Source organism: Lingula anatina, chromosome 3 (genome assembly GCF_051362555.1).
Source record: "Lingula anatina isolate TDL-2025a chromosome 3, LinAna3.0, whole genome shotgun sequence".
In the NCBI taxonomy this organism is placed as follows: domain Eukaryota; kingdom Metazoa; phylum Brachiopoda; class Lingulata; order Lingulida; family Lingulidae; genus Lingula; species Lingula anatina.
In genome coordinates, this window is record NC_141769.1 from 9,238,558 (window position 1) to 9,253,827 (window position 15,270).

General features: G+C 35.7%; 1 protein-coding gene across 3 annotated transcripts in view; it reads left to right on the top strand.

The window, feature by feature from the left end:
- LOC106158099 (protein WWC2) overlaps window positions 1–15,270 on the top strand; it is a 43,265-nt gene that overhangs the window by 18,022 nt on the left and 9,973 nt on the right. For 2 of the 3 annotated variants that reach the window (XM_013533968.2, XM_013533967.2), the window contains exons 3-10: window positions 407–501; window positions 2,606–2,714; window positions 9,896–10,055; window positions 12,942–13,077; window positions 13,402–13,530; window positions 13,949–14,097; window positions 14,394–14,558; window positions 15,022–15,117. In XM_013533968.2, coding sequence (XP_013389422.2) covers window positions 407–501; window positions 2,606–2,714; window positions 9,896–10,055; window positions 12,942–13,077; window positions 13,402–13,530; window positions 13,949–14,097; window positions 14,394–14,558; window positions 15,022–15,117 — 1,039 coding nt within the window. The remainder of the gene's footprint in view (window positions 1–406; window positions 502–2,605; window positions 2,715–9,895; window positions 10,056–12,941; window positions 13,078–13,401; window positions 13,531–13,948; window positions 14,098–14,393; window positions 14,559–15,021; window positions 15,118–15,270) is intronic. The other variant, XM_013533969.2, reaches the window with a different exon arrangement.

A 15,270-nucleotide genomic window follows, 5' to 3' on the forward strand; every position in this document is an offset into this window, starting at 1 on the left:
CAAGTTCATCTCCTGGATTGAAGATTTCACTGAAGTAGTGAGGACACTGTCTTTTTTTGTCTCCAAGTTCAACATTCAGGTCTGATAGTACTGGTATCAGAAGGACATTAGGAGATATTTCAGCTGGAATTTGCTCAATTAGATTGTTTCAAGGAAATAGGAAGAGAGCTAAATATGGTAGCCCAGGAATATGAGACAAAGGCTCCACCGCCATATTATTTACACATTTTAAAAGACAGACTTTTTCCACAAGAGAGACACAATACAACTGAGAGTTTGAGCACAAGCAAGTCATTCATACGCAAACTTATCTGCTGTGCCAGACAGCAGGAGAAACGTAGACAGTCAAAAAGCGATAGTTGTATATATATGAATGTTCAGAAACATTGTGATGGATATTTTACAGAGACCAATCAGATTGAAGATCCAAGACAACAATGGCGGCACCAACAAGAAGAAATGCTGCAAGAATATCTGGTGACAGCCAACGAAGATTTAGACGTGAGTTTAAATTTTTATTTCTAATGATTGTTTACAGTAGATTGAATGTAATCTTTATGAAGGCCTTGTGTTTAAGATTTTCTTCTTAATATTATATCTTTTTAAGTTAAATTGCATTTAAGTTTCCCCCTAGAATGGGCATGTTATTTTCATCTTCGTCTGTTTATAATTTATTTTTACATTCCACTCGCGTTGGTTTAGTTGTAGACCACACTTAGTCATTTTGAGGTTATTGAACGTGACTTCAGTCACGTGTTGGAATGGAGTTTTCTGAACAGTTGCTACAAATAAATGTTCAAAGGTTTGCATGTAATTGTATATTAACCAGGACGAAATAAGAAAAAAGTAAAGCAAACAGGTGTTCATGCTGTGTTTGTGGGCTAGGTCCTGCTTAAAGATGACACCCTGCTTAAACATTTGTGTATCAATGTGGTTGGGTAGTATTATACAGTTAAACTGATGGGCAAAGAAAAGCAATTGAAAAGAAAGACTGAGAAGGAATCTCAATAACTTTTGATGAACAATGGATTTTAATTTGCTCAGTTCATTGATAAAAAGAATGTTTAAAAATTGAGAAACACAATATGCATGGACCTAGAATTCTTATTTAGTCATCTTTAAGTTCTAGAGGTCTGACAGTGTCTCAGTTATGAAAAAAAAAACATAATTGATCATAAAGAAATATTCTTTATTAACTCCTAAATTCACAGAATCTTCCCCTGTTGAAAGCTGACAAATGTTTCCTTTGGCCTCACTGTCTGTATTGAGTTTAGTCAACAGACACTAGCTCTCTGAATGGCAGAAATGCCAGGATCCAGGCTGCATCCTACAATCTTCCTGCGGAACAAGGTTGATCTTGTTCTGCAAGAATTTTATCTTAATTCTACATCATCCTCGGCTGGTCTGACAATTACCTGGTTAGCTAACAGATGCTGTAGAAATCTGCCAACACAGATTTTTTTGTGCAGTCATTAGCCTCCCATCTTCCTTGGAATTTTATCGGAATCATTCATCTGCCGCAAATATGATAAATATTAAACTATCTGGCAGATTAGATAGTGTTGGCAAATATAGACTATTTTTCTGAACAAACAGAAGAGTCCTTTTGTATAATTATTCAAACGAAATGTGATTGTAAAATCAGTTCTTATAAAATTTTAATTGAATTCACCAAGAAAAAAAAAAAAAAACAAGTCCGATTTTCTGTTTGAAGGAAAGTCAGTGCCCAACTTCTCCAACATGTTTCAAAAATTAGGCTATATTTTCTTGTTAAAGGTAAATATAGGATTCCAGCTTGATCCCTCTCCCTCTCTCCAAGTAAAACCAGTGGCCTCTTCACACGGTAGTTGTTATTGAACAAGATTGCCAAAGTGTGCCCAGTGTTTACCTTCTGATTAACCACTCAGACTGAATACCACAAGCATTATTTCATAGGCTATTTTTATCCCCGTTGGAGAATTTGGACTGCGTTCAAGCCAGGACTGTTTTGGATTGACTATCTTTCTGAATTACCTCATGAGACAACCTGATAACAGATTGATATTATTGTGTCCCATACTTAAAAATGTGAAGGTTATTTAAAATTGAAAAATGAGACTTAGGTTATGCAAGTCAGGCTAATATATGTGATAGTGAGCCAAAAGTAGCCCGGTCTAACATCTAGACTCAAGTTGTCTGCAACATACTTTCACCTTAACATCTTTCCTCTGTTGGATTATATATATCCTATAAAAGATGAAAGGCATATTTCTTTTTTTTTTCCAAAAAGTGATGTTTCTGATTGTGGTGGTGGAATATATCTTTTATTGCTCCAAAAAGAAAGATTTGAAGCAAGTTCAGAACTGCATGAACTTGAACTTGATATTGTGAAACTGATGTCATCAAATGATCAGATCACCCCTTAACTTGCCACGTATGACAATTTAAAAGGATGTGTTAAAGCACCTGCTAGTAGCTTTTGTGTTGCAAAATAAAACTTAAAGATATATTGATTTGTGTATTGAATATTTGGTACTAGTGACGTTAAAGATAGTATAAAGAGCAACAATTGTTCAAAATTATTTTACCAGCATGATTGTGTTTATCCACTTTATTTTTATTTTAGGCCAAAAAGGAAATCTTTCAGTTGAAACAGCAGAGGCTTCAACTAGCTCAAGATGAATTTGAAAACTTAAATGATGCCCTGGCCCACTGGAAGGCCTCCAGGACAAGCTGTGAGTATCCAACAAATAGCTCAGATTTGAAAAACATTAAAATTTCATAGTATTTTGAAATATGCTTTCTAGTATTGTAATATGTTTAGAAATGTTTTTTTTTTTTTTTAAGAATATGGTTTCATCAAACAGACACATTATGCTAGTGGTGTAGAAGAAGTTTATTTTCTCCCCATGTTTTCTCCGCTGTGCCCTTGGAATTTACATGCATGTCTGTTTTGAAGATTTATATAAAAAAGGGTGTTTACATCACCTGTCTGGAAGGATGGAATGTTCAGTGACAAAAGGTTAAATTCTAAAGATGGCCAAGAACTTGACTGGCAAAATGGAATTACAAATTATTTTTACAATTGCTGTTCTAGACCATATATTTCCTTTTTATCCACACAGAGGGATGTCAAAAGTTATAGCTGTGAGGAGAAGGCAATTTTTTTTATAGTCTGCAATCTCTCAAGTCGTGAGTAAGCTATATTTATAATGTTGTTTACTACTTCTGAGGCATATTTGTGGGAAGATGGTTGGGTAAACAGACATTTTATTTGCACCTTAATGTTTGCATGGTAGCACATTAAGAAAACAACTGGGTTACATTACGGCCGCGATTTCACATAGAAAGAGAAAGCTCAATAAAAGGTTGGCTGGGTGGTTGAAATAAATGAATGGAAGCAATCATGGGTTGAAAGTATAGTTAAAGTACAGACTTTTTATCCCAAAAGGACATTGTTCATGCCTTCTGAAGAAAACTTGGAACACTTAATAATTTCAGGCATTCATCATTATTGATGAGCTTTTGTAAATAAATTAATGATTATTTTAAATCAAAGAAGTGCCAAAAAAACAGAAGACACATTTCAAACATGGTTAGGGATTTTGCAAAGTGAAACCTGGGACTCATGTAAATATTTTTAAACCTAGGGTGAGAAATTGTCAGTGAGGCGAGAACTTTCTGACACCTTGGTCACAGGTTTGGTGTGTTATTATTTATCCCAGACACCTCTCACCTCTCCTCTCCTCTCTCTCTAAGCTTGCCTTACATTACATTACATGACCATCAAAGAGCAATAAACATCAGGAAGGTATGCTTTGATCTCTGCCTGGAGATAGGACTTACAAATCTTTTCCACCAGATTCCAATGTGGAGGCGAAGGTTTTCCATTATGAGGTGTTCGGTTCTGCATTACATCTCGGTATTGCTGTGGAATGTATTGTCTTAATGTATGCTTTGATACTTATAGCCCAAAGATACAGGCACATGTGCTGTCTGTCTGTTTTTTGCAACAAGTAGGAGTTTGGATATTCAAGTTTTTGTTTTCATTTATTCAAGAACAGAAGCCATCATTTCATTTAGAGTTTATCCTCCACCTCTCCCCCAACCTACTCCTACCACCACAGTAAAAACTAAAAGAAGTTTTTAAAAATATTTATATAAAGAATGACTTTGCTGTTGCATTATATGTTATGAGGTTAATCTGGTGAAGTTCTTAAGAACATGTTTAAAGACTGAATATATTTTGTGTTTAGATGTGCCAATGAAATGACAATTCACCATTGGTCTTTTCATGTTTAGGTCTTCTGGTTGAATATTTTAATTTCTGTTTTAAAACAAAAGAGGTGTGAAGGTGTTTAGTTTGGTCTGTATTTGGCAAATATAATCCTTTTAATAGGGAAATTCTTTATGTGAATGTTTTCATATTTTGAGGTTAAAAAAAAAGTATTGGAACTGAAAGCAGACTTCTTGCTGTGTTGATAAGAAAGAGAAGCACATGTTGTTTATCACCCAACAATCAAACATCATTTGTTGCTGTGAAACTGTTAGCCATTTCTTGTTTGGATTTCAAAATTCAAAACATTAATTAGTAGGTTTTGAACAACAAAAATAAAGTTTGGTTTTTCCCTCCCTAATTATCCTTATTAGTAAGTTTCCTTACAGAACTTTCACTGAGAAGTGTATTTCAACAGCGATGAAAATACACTGACATTATTAATAGTTTTATTAATTTTATATGAATGAAATATAAATTTCTATCTGTGAGTTAAGCAGAAATTGTCTGCCTTCATCACATAGAGTGATATTTAGTAGAAGTGAAGATCTGTATCAGAGAGAGACCTCATCAAATTAACACCTTAAAACAAAAAAACTTTTTTGTAATCTAACATTCATGGTTGTTCCTTTGAAAAGATTACACAATGTCTAAGGCAGCACCATTCAGGTGATTGCCCAGTACAGAGAGGGTACCCCATCTATTAAAAGTGTACTCATTGTCACATAAGCCAGACTTCATACCTGTGCTTGACCCATCCCATTGCATTCCACACTAATATATAGGCTGACATCTCCTGGGATGTCATCCCGCACTGGTAACAATTCCACCACAGACTTATCAAGGGAAAGGAATGAATGATGCATTTTTATTATTATCATTATTTTTATTTATGCCGGGTATTTTGACATTCAAAGAGCTTGGTCTCATTACTGTAAATGGGAAATAGGGCTTTCATGAGTTTGCATTCCTGAGGAGATAGATTACCTTATGAAAGCAATTCTGGAATTCCTTTCTCTGGTACATTTGAGTGTGTAATATTTTGATGATGTAAATGCCAGTTGTCTTGTTATGCCTAATTGGAGACTGCTATTTGTTTATACTTCAGAGTTCATTATTAGAATGCAAAATAATAACGCCTAATCATTCAGACAAAAAAAATGAGAAGAAATAAATGTGAGATGCAACAGAAATAATCCGAGAAAGATGAAGAAGGAAATGATAGAGATAAAGAGAGAGAAGTCAGTGAGAATAGAAAATTTGATGTTTGATGTTTGAAAATCTTAATTTCCTTTAGAAGTGTAAAGATGGGGCTTCTCTTTATGAAATCTCTTCTCCTCCCCCTCCCTCCATTCACCCCCCCCCCCCCCCGCCCCCATCCCCTCCATATTCTCTGCATCACTTTAACATGCTTGGCCTGATAACCATCGCTGTTTTACCAGTGAACCATGACCTGTGACAGGCACCACTATGACCACGGTGAGAGCTCACACAATGATGGCAAAGATAGCAGCTATATTAAAAAGCTCTCTGGTTGTATTTTATATGAAACTGTAGTGGTTATTTCCTAGTTGGTATAAAAGTACTGTTATTCCATTTGGAAGTGTATTTGTATCATAAAAGAACACTATTGATTTTATTAGTATAAAGTAATACACACACTCACTATCTCTCTCTCTCTCTTTGAATGTGCTGTAGTCGAACATCTTTGGAAGTCAGAATTGACCACGAGCTAACTTTGTTACATATCATGGACATTGTTTAATATAAGCCAACATCTAAGAAAAGAATGACAGTTAAAGGCACAATTACAGTGACTATTTATCTCTATTTGTATTCCATTTGTAGTACCAATATTGTATAATCATAACTAATATTTACACATTATAAGGACAATAAAAGTCATTTTGACACACACTGTCTACCAAATGTCCAAGGCATGTTTTTACACACCCTGTTTACCTGAATTTGAATGGAATAAATTAAATAATTTTAAGTAATATATATACACTTTAAAAGGACAATGTAAATCATTATCACAAGTCACAGTTGATATTTACTTTCATTCCATTTGTATAATATACCTAGATATTTTAAATTACTGCTAATATTTGCACAGGAAGATAAGAAAATATTTTAGAAATATTCCGCTGCATCCACTGTTACCAGTGACTCTGAGGCATTTTGACATTGCTTACATGTGAAAGCATTGTGCACATTAGTACAACATCATAAGGCATCAGCAGAAATTGCCATGTTCCGTGGTAATTGGGTTGATGACAACATGAGAAAATTGCTTTTTTTCACTACCACATGCCAGTTTTAAATAGAAGTCTCATCTCTTGTGATAGAAACACATACCATACAAATGAGAAATTTACAGTTAATTCAAGACCATGTGTGTGACAGTGACAATAAGGATAGCATGGGAAGAAGGCCTTTTGATGTTAAATAGTGGGAATCATGACAGGTGTTTCTGTTGTTGTAGGACATCTGCCTCCCACACACACACACACCTGTCAGGTAACAGCACTGGACAGCACTGTGAGAGTCATGGAATATTTGGTTAATATGTAATTCAGGATCTCTCTCTCTCTCTGTCTCTCTCTCTCTCTCTCTCTCTTTTCCCCTTCCACTGCTCCCACTCCCTTGATCCCTACAAATATACCAGTCAGGCTGAAGAGTGCTGGACTATCAAATTTATAGTGAAATCACTTGCACTTAGTTTTTGTTTTCTCTCTATCTCAAGCCCCCCCCCCCCCCCCCCCCCCCTTTTATATGCACTCTAATGTTTTCTACAGACACACCTGCAGGGTAATGGGCTGCTGGACATCAGTGAATCACAATGGATTTGATGGATGTCTGCTTTATGCATTAAAGGTTCAGTCCCTGTTTGCATGGATGAAATATCATGGATATTGTCTACACGTGTATATAAAGTACGTATGTATAGAAAACTTTGGTTTTAACTTTCAGACAAAAGTTTGTTTACTTTCACCCAAGATAAATCAGTTGTATTGGAATTATATAAAATACTCCAATTGCTTTATAACAAGGAAGAAGGGGCCAGTAATTTATGCCACAGATACTCTTTTTTAATGGAGTGTTACACATTTATCTGAAACTTAAATTAACCAAATTGTGGTCGAAAGTTAAGGCCAAATTTCAGTATTAATTTCACTTGTGAAACTGGGCCCCAGTGAAGAAAATTTTTACACCAGTCTTACAGCACAGATCGACTAGACACCAAAATTCCTGCAGACAGCATTATAATTTCTTCATTTCCATACACATCTTTCTTCCAAGCAAACAAAACTCGGGAGTCATATGACAGTAATGGAGTCATCGGAGAGATCAGATAAATGTTGACACAGGAAGCGTGTTGAATAGAGAGGGGCTTCAGTTTTCTGATTTATTCACCACAAATATGTCTACTCAGGCTCAGTCGTTTCTTTACATGCTGACTTGGATTTCCAACAACTAGTTTACCTACAGTTTACACCTTGACATAACTTCTTTATATTTGAGTCTTAGGTGATTTTTCCCTTTTTTACTCATTTAATTTTAGGCTCCTGATTGATTATTCTTTTTTTTTTTTCCTTGGGCATATCAGATGACTAAAAGATAATGATATTTATATTTCATAATAATAAAAAATGTACTCTTTCTTTCTTTCTTTTTTAACTTAAAACTTTCAGAAATTTCCTCCCTGTTTTCTTAGTTTCCAACTGTCTTTTATTTGGTTTACACATCCCTGTTTCCCAGAATTGGCACTTTTGCAAACTTAAAACATTTAGCCTTATTTTTCAAGGAAAGGAAAGTGTGCACAGTCTGCGTGCTAACTTAAAGCTACAAAGTGATCCAGTGCACATACTTTTCAAACAAGAAAATGTGAAATGTTGCCAAAAAGGGTACATTCCTTCAGTGGCACACTAAGTTAAAGTTATAAAAACAGCTTGTCTTTAACTCTAAGAATTTCGGGGGCCTACATTATACAGAGCAGTGCCCGTATTACCCTCAACTTGAGGGTACCATGCGTACATGGTGGCCATAAGAAATGGGAATTTTGAACTTATTAGTACACTATGTTTACTGTGTTAAATGAATGCCATGCTACTACTCTGGAAATTTAGTTCAGTTCATGCCTTTTATATTTTTAATCTAATTAACATGTGGTTTGGAGGCAGAATGTGAACAACAACAATTTTTCTGCACTAAATGATTCTGTAAAGGTATGAAAAGATTGCCATGTGATTTTTTAAAGGTAGCTTTCTTAGAATGTGGGGAAGGAAAACATTGTTACTCAGATATATCTACCAGTTTAACTGAAGTGTATAATCTGCCCTCTGCTAATGTGACCATTATTTATTTGATAACAAAATAAATGAATGAATTATTTTTCCCAAAGAGTGTTACGAAAGTCAAATATGTAGAAAAAGTGAAATGTCGTAACAAGTATGTCATTTGGAAATTTGGGGTAATGACCACATACCAGTATCTCACCTAAATGACCAGATCATGCTTGAACTAACCAGCAACTGTTTTTACTTTCTTAGTCAAATGTAAGACTTGAGCAGTTTGCCAGGCAAGTTTTGCAACAGGCAGTGTAACATACTGCAGGGTTTATTTTGAAAATAGCTGGCTTGTATCTTACATGTAGCTGTTGGAGGTTGTGTGTTTTGCACCATAGGGGGTGTTTTGGATCTTGGAGAATTTTTGCGAGTTCCAGGGATTGCTTAGCAACCAGACTTCTGTACTTTTGTATTCATTAAAAACTTCGGATATTGTCAAACAAGTGTTGGTAGGAAGTAAAGAAATCATTGATGAATTTTTTTTAATCAAGAAAGGATGGTTAGGGGGAGGGGGTTGGGATGCTGACTGTTAGTTGTGTGGATATGTGGATAAGACTGGAAGTTAAATGGTTAAAAAAATAGTGATGGTTTAGGTGCAATCACTGTACTGGTATTTAGTAGGGTGGAAGCAAAGAAAATTTTGTGTATTTTCCCAGATTTGAGCTAACTTTTGCCATTTATAATAAATCAAGAGTAGGAGGGATTTTGTGAAGAGAGATAGAGAAAAAATAGAACAAAAGGTTTTTATTCTCTAAAAGCCAAAAGTCGGTGCATCATCAAAGAAAAATGCTTGGTTCTCACTGGAACATCAAGAACACACGAACACACGTGGATCTGTTTCCAAGTTTACTCGTTTGAAAAACAAAAAGCATTCACCAGTCGGTAACATCCACAAACACATTCCTGCTGCACAGTGGGGTGGCTGAAAAAGTTCTGTAGGAAAAAAATCCTCTCCTTCACAATTGGGTCCAGGTGAGGTTCAAAACCCAATGAAATGGAAGTCGCATGGCATGAGTGAAGTTTCCCTCACACTATCATACAGTGTAGCTGGTTGTTCTTGTTTAGCATAAAAAATTGGAAGTCTGTCACATTTCAGGCCAAGTCTCTTTGTGTTTAAACCTGCTGCTCACTGATAGTTGCTTTGTTAGAAACTTTGAATATTTCAAATCCAATTATCTCAAGTGCATTCCAATTATTAAATTCTTTTTTAAGACATTTTTTTCAGCCTGAAAGAATAAAAAATTGTCATTTTTGAATGAATTTTGAACAAGGTGTTTATTTCTTCCAGTGAACTCCAACTCCAGTGTCGGCAGCACCAAGCATGATCCGGACCTACTGCGAGCAGATGTGGCCTTGGCAAAAAACAGAGTGGCACGCCTTAAGCGTGAGCTTGAACAGATACGAACAGAGATGCAGTACAAGGAACAGGGTGTGGAAACCTTGCAGCAGTAAGTGGCTCCACCTGCCAGAAAAAAAAATATATGCAAAGGCTCTGCTCATTCAGGACTCCCTAAAACGGAAAATATGCTGATTTTTCTAAGGCCTTTTGGACTCGTTCAAAGCCATCATTCAAAAAAAAAATTTTTTTTTTGTCATAAACTGTTGTGGAAGCTCATCACTGGTATGTGCTTTTGACAAAGATATTTTTTAACTTTACTCCAACCAGTAGTCTGAAATGACCCTATCTGGAAAGAGAGCAATTTGATTTTCCATGTTATTTGAGCCAGGCTGTATAAAATTCAGTCGATCCAAGTACAGGGCTAACACCAAATGTTAGGCAGCATGTTTCAGATATTTGAGCTGGAGTCAATTGAGGAGAGTTCCTATTGAACTAAAGGAAAAGTCAGATAATCCCCCTATTGAAAGTTGTGTAATTTGTTTGCTGTCTGTGCCCTGGTATTCGTTCTGTCCACACAAACACACTCACAAACATGGGCCATTAAGGTGCTAAATAAGCTGAGGCATGTGCCTCTGTCAGGAAATTGGCTGCAGTTTTGCATGCTAGGATTTTTGTTTTAAGGTTTTAACTGAGGTCGTAATGTTGTGGTGGTGTTTTGTGTGTGTATGCATGCATGTGTGTGTATGTGTGTGTGTGTGTTTTTTTCTCTCACAAGGGGGGGGGGGGTCAGGATGACATTGTTTTGCTTAGATTTAAACTAGGGTGGAGATCAGAATTTACAGCATTTTTGCAGGCAATGTCATTGTTTTTCCCTAGTCCAAAAACAGAGGGGGATTAAAGCTTAACTGCATTTTTGCATGCCAGGGCTTTGTTGCTATCCCAGCCTGTAATGGAGAAATAAGACTTCTGTGGCCTTCATAAACAGTGTCAGAGGCATGTTAATTGGTGAATGTGACTCAGAGAATGAATTTTGAAAACTTCATCTTGATCAGACAGGCGAAGGGGTTTGTGAAAGAAAAATGAGAGGAAGGGAGAGGGGCAATAATTACAATTTGTGTGCAAAACCTTTGTTTTCGTTTAATCCAGCTGGTAAAGTTTCTTTTGAAAATTAATTGTCTTGGTTAGGCACAATTTAGACTGAAATACTTGAGAAGGTCAGCTCCATTGGGTTTTGTATGCCATATATTTTGAAAGAAAAATTGGAATTGGTGGGATCAGAGCCTGGATCAGATTGTTTATTGGGGCCTCGCATATTTCTTGTTTCAGACAGACTTTTTTTGTTTTTTTAGTTTTCCCAAAACCAGTGATGAACTAGAGCAGACTAAATTATTAGCAGTCCAGGTTCATATTTTATATCATTTGTGAAGGATTGGTATTCATTATTTAAGTAATTATCATGCTGCATATTATATAATGAGGGCCATGTTGATGTCTTGCAGGGAAGTGGTTTGTTGACTAGATGTCACCTCGCCCTTTATTTTTTGGAAATTTGTCCTCTCTCCTGTTAAGTATAACTTTGTCAAACAAATTTACAAAAAAAGTGACTAAGATCTCTTTATAGATGCTCATCTATTTTGCTACAGCAATAGAGAATTGTTTTATTTCTTAATCCTAAAAGGAGAGACAGTCTACCATATTTCATGGGACAGGTAGAAAGGCCTCAGGAATTGAATTTTACCTTGCAGCTTTTAACACATACAGTGATTCTAATACACACATACCTAAGTGTCACTTTTCAAGTTGAAATTTCCTCTCCAAACAATAAAAGATAGAATCTGTGCCAGAACTCGAAGGCCAAAATAAAATTAGGTTAGTTCACAGTTATTATTTTGATAAAAATATTTTTAGCTACAGTTTGTCTGCAAGTAAAATCCTACGGCAGCATTCTTCAGTGAGCCAGACTGTTTTTTATTCAACAGCCAGGCTTCTTAAATGTAAGCAGGAGACAGGGCATAAAATGTCAAATATACTCACAGCCCAGGAGGACTATTGTTTCAATACAGGAGTGACATTCTTTTGTTTAATTTATGGTTGATTGTGCAGGCGTTGCTGCAAACTTTGACTCTTGGTTGATGAGTTGGTGCCCAGGCTATCTGATATTTAGAAACTATTGGTTAGGGGTCACCAAGAGCATGTTACTCACTGCCTGCCATGGTGGTAGGATCTTTAAGTGCAAGGGGAAATGCAAGAGGTGAATTTTTTTTTCTTTGAGAATTTCATGATGTTTTTACATTTTGAACACATTTTTGGGGATTAAAAAATTTTAATTTTTTTTCCCTTTCAACAATTAAATTTAAAGAGAAAAAAATTTTAGTTACATTTTCTTTTAAAATATAGCTAAGGATCTAACACAGATTTCACATTCACTTTATGCCAATCACTTAACTCTCATAAAGTGGAAATTATCTTACTCCGCTTGAGTGGGAGGAATGAAGTTTTAGTGAAGATATGTTAAGTGCCCTATGAATAAATTCCATTGTTTCTTTTTAAAAGTAATTGACCTTGTCTTTTAATAGTAAGTTATGTCTTTATCAATAAGTGTTTGAAGTACATCTCAGTTGGAATCTTATTTTGCCTCAGTGTATAATGTGGATGGTAGGCCTATCTTTATAGCATGTGCTTTGTAAAACACTTAATATTTCTTAAAAGTGTATATACGGAGTAAAAATAGAGAAATCATTTGCAACTATAACCAAAAATATTATGTCTTTAAAAGATGAATAACAAAATAAAGATAAATCACAGATATTGTATAATTGGGATTACTGACAGCATAAACCTGACAAAGTCTTCTTTCAAAATGAAGATAGAAAGTAAGAGTATGTTTGCATGGATGTGAGAAGGGAATGTATATAACTGCCGTATCTGCTCTTGGTACTTAAATACAAAGACTGTTTCATTCATAACTTAAGTTTGAGAATTTTTCAAATTTCAGAATCACAGAGAAGATGGCAGGGGAGGAGGGTCCGTATAACTACAACATCTCCGAGGCCCAGGCCATCATGGAGGAGATTACTAAGATACAAAAGTCCCTGAATTCTGGGGAACGGGAGAGACACGAGTTGATGCAGGTATATTTTGCAAGCTTTCAGTATATTTTTACCACAGTGTCCAGTAGGTTAGACCCAGCTGCACTGTATGTCTTAACCAGCAGCTCTAGTCAGCCAAATGAAACTGAGGCTAGCTTTGGTCAGAGTGATTGAAAGACTCTATTTTTTTGCCTATATGCAATTCCTCATTAACTATTATTCATTTAATTTATTTAGCTTTTTACACTCAAAAAACACGACAGAAATGTTGAAAAAAAAGTTACATACCTTTTTTTACATTCTATAAAATTTATGACTTTGACACATTTCAAGATGTAGTTGATTTTTATTATGGATGTTTTTCAGTCTCTTGCACGTCTGAAGGAAGATTTCTTACTGAGCAAACTGCAGAGTGAGTCCTCACCTTCAGTGTCCCTCCTTTCACTGCAATATGAGAGACCAAGCACTGCCTCACAGACTGATGTTTCAGGGGAGGTGAGTAATGCCATCTATTTATAAATTTTCTGTTTAAAAATGGCATGTCTTGTACATTATTAATAAAATGATATATAAAAAGAAATATTTTTTTCAAGCATTTTTTTTCTCCTTGTTTATGTACTACTTGAAAGTAAGGAAGTACATATGAACAAACTTCAGAGGCATTATAAAATTTTATTGAATACTTTCTCCATAATTCCCAGTTGTTTTGCCAATTATTTACTACAGCTGACCAATATCAGGTTCTCAAAAAGAAATTGTTTAGCATCTAAATAAGTTTGCTCAAACGTAACTGGTTCTTCGTACAGGAAGCTGTTGGACATTTCTTTCCAGGTAATATTATAAAATCTCACTTTCACTGAAGTGCAATTTTCATAACTTTGTGTTTAAAACCCAATTTTACTCTTTATGGCAGTACTTGGACACCAAAATGAGATTAGCCGAGATGACCAGACTGAGATTTAGCTACGATGAAGCCAGGAAAAGTGTGCAAAACCTCAAACATAAGTTGGCCAGTGTGGAGGAACGCATGATTCCTGGCCAGACAGAATCTGATAAAGATAGGTAGGTTCAAGACAACAAGTATGTCTTAGTTCCATACATGCCATAAACTAGAGCCATTAGCTATAGAATGGACTCACTGACTATAGAATTGGAGCCTGTGAAACGAGGTCACTGTGATAATTGGAGGATGATAAAATGGACTTTCAATGCAACTCTGCCAAACCAAAACTGTGTATGAATATTATATGTTAAAAAAATTTTTTTCAAACTTGTGAATCATGATATTTCTAAAATCACTGTGGGGCCTTGCTCTGTATTTAACATTTGGCTTACCTATTGCAATATTTTCCATTTAGATTATTATTGATTCAAGAAAAAGAGCAGCTACTACGTGAACTGAGAGGGTTGAGCAAGAAGGGCCGCTCACAAGAAGAAATACTTGAAGTGCGGCGCCAAGTACAACAATTAGAACATGACTTGGTCATGGCGATGGACACCTCTAGTCGGCAGATAGCTGAGAGGTAGGGGGACATTTATGATGTCATAAATAGCTATATGATGTCAAATAACTACTTGTGATGTCACGACTTATAATAATATACTAAAATGCCTTTATAGGTTGGAAAGGGATAGGATGACATTTGGTACAGTGTATACCACGTCAGGAATACATAGTTCCTGTTGGCACCATGTCTTATTTGACATACATCATTATCTTGCCATACAAATTTTAGTTAAAAAACATAATCACCTTCTTCCATGACTAACATCACTTACATTACCTCTTAAAACCTGATCATTTATCCTCACTCTATTGTCCTTTAGTAATTGCCAGGTCATCTTACTTTAGGGAACAGCCATGTATTGCTTCAAGTATCATAATTTTAACACAAAATGTACGTGACTAGACATTAAGGGTTCCCTTCCTGAATATCTGTGTGTTTTCTTTTGGATATTTTCTTTATGTTGTTGTCTTCTTTTTAGCGGCACCTTTGCACGTCTTTTCCGGAAATCTCCTTTTGCAAAGTTCCGCCGCTCAGCCACATCTTCTTCTCCTTCTTCATCATGTACCAAAGCAAGGTGACTGTTTGGTGTTCTGAGGTTGCAGCTCACATTATTACATTGCCTTTTATGTAGGGCCTGTAGTCACTATACTTATAGTCACTGTATTTATAATGCTAGTTGCTGCTTGAGCTACATTGACATTTGTCCACAGTGAGCATGTTTTTGTGG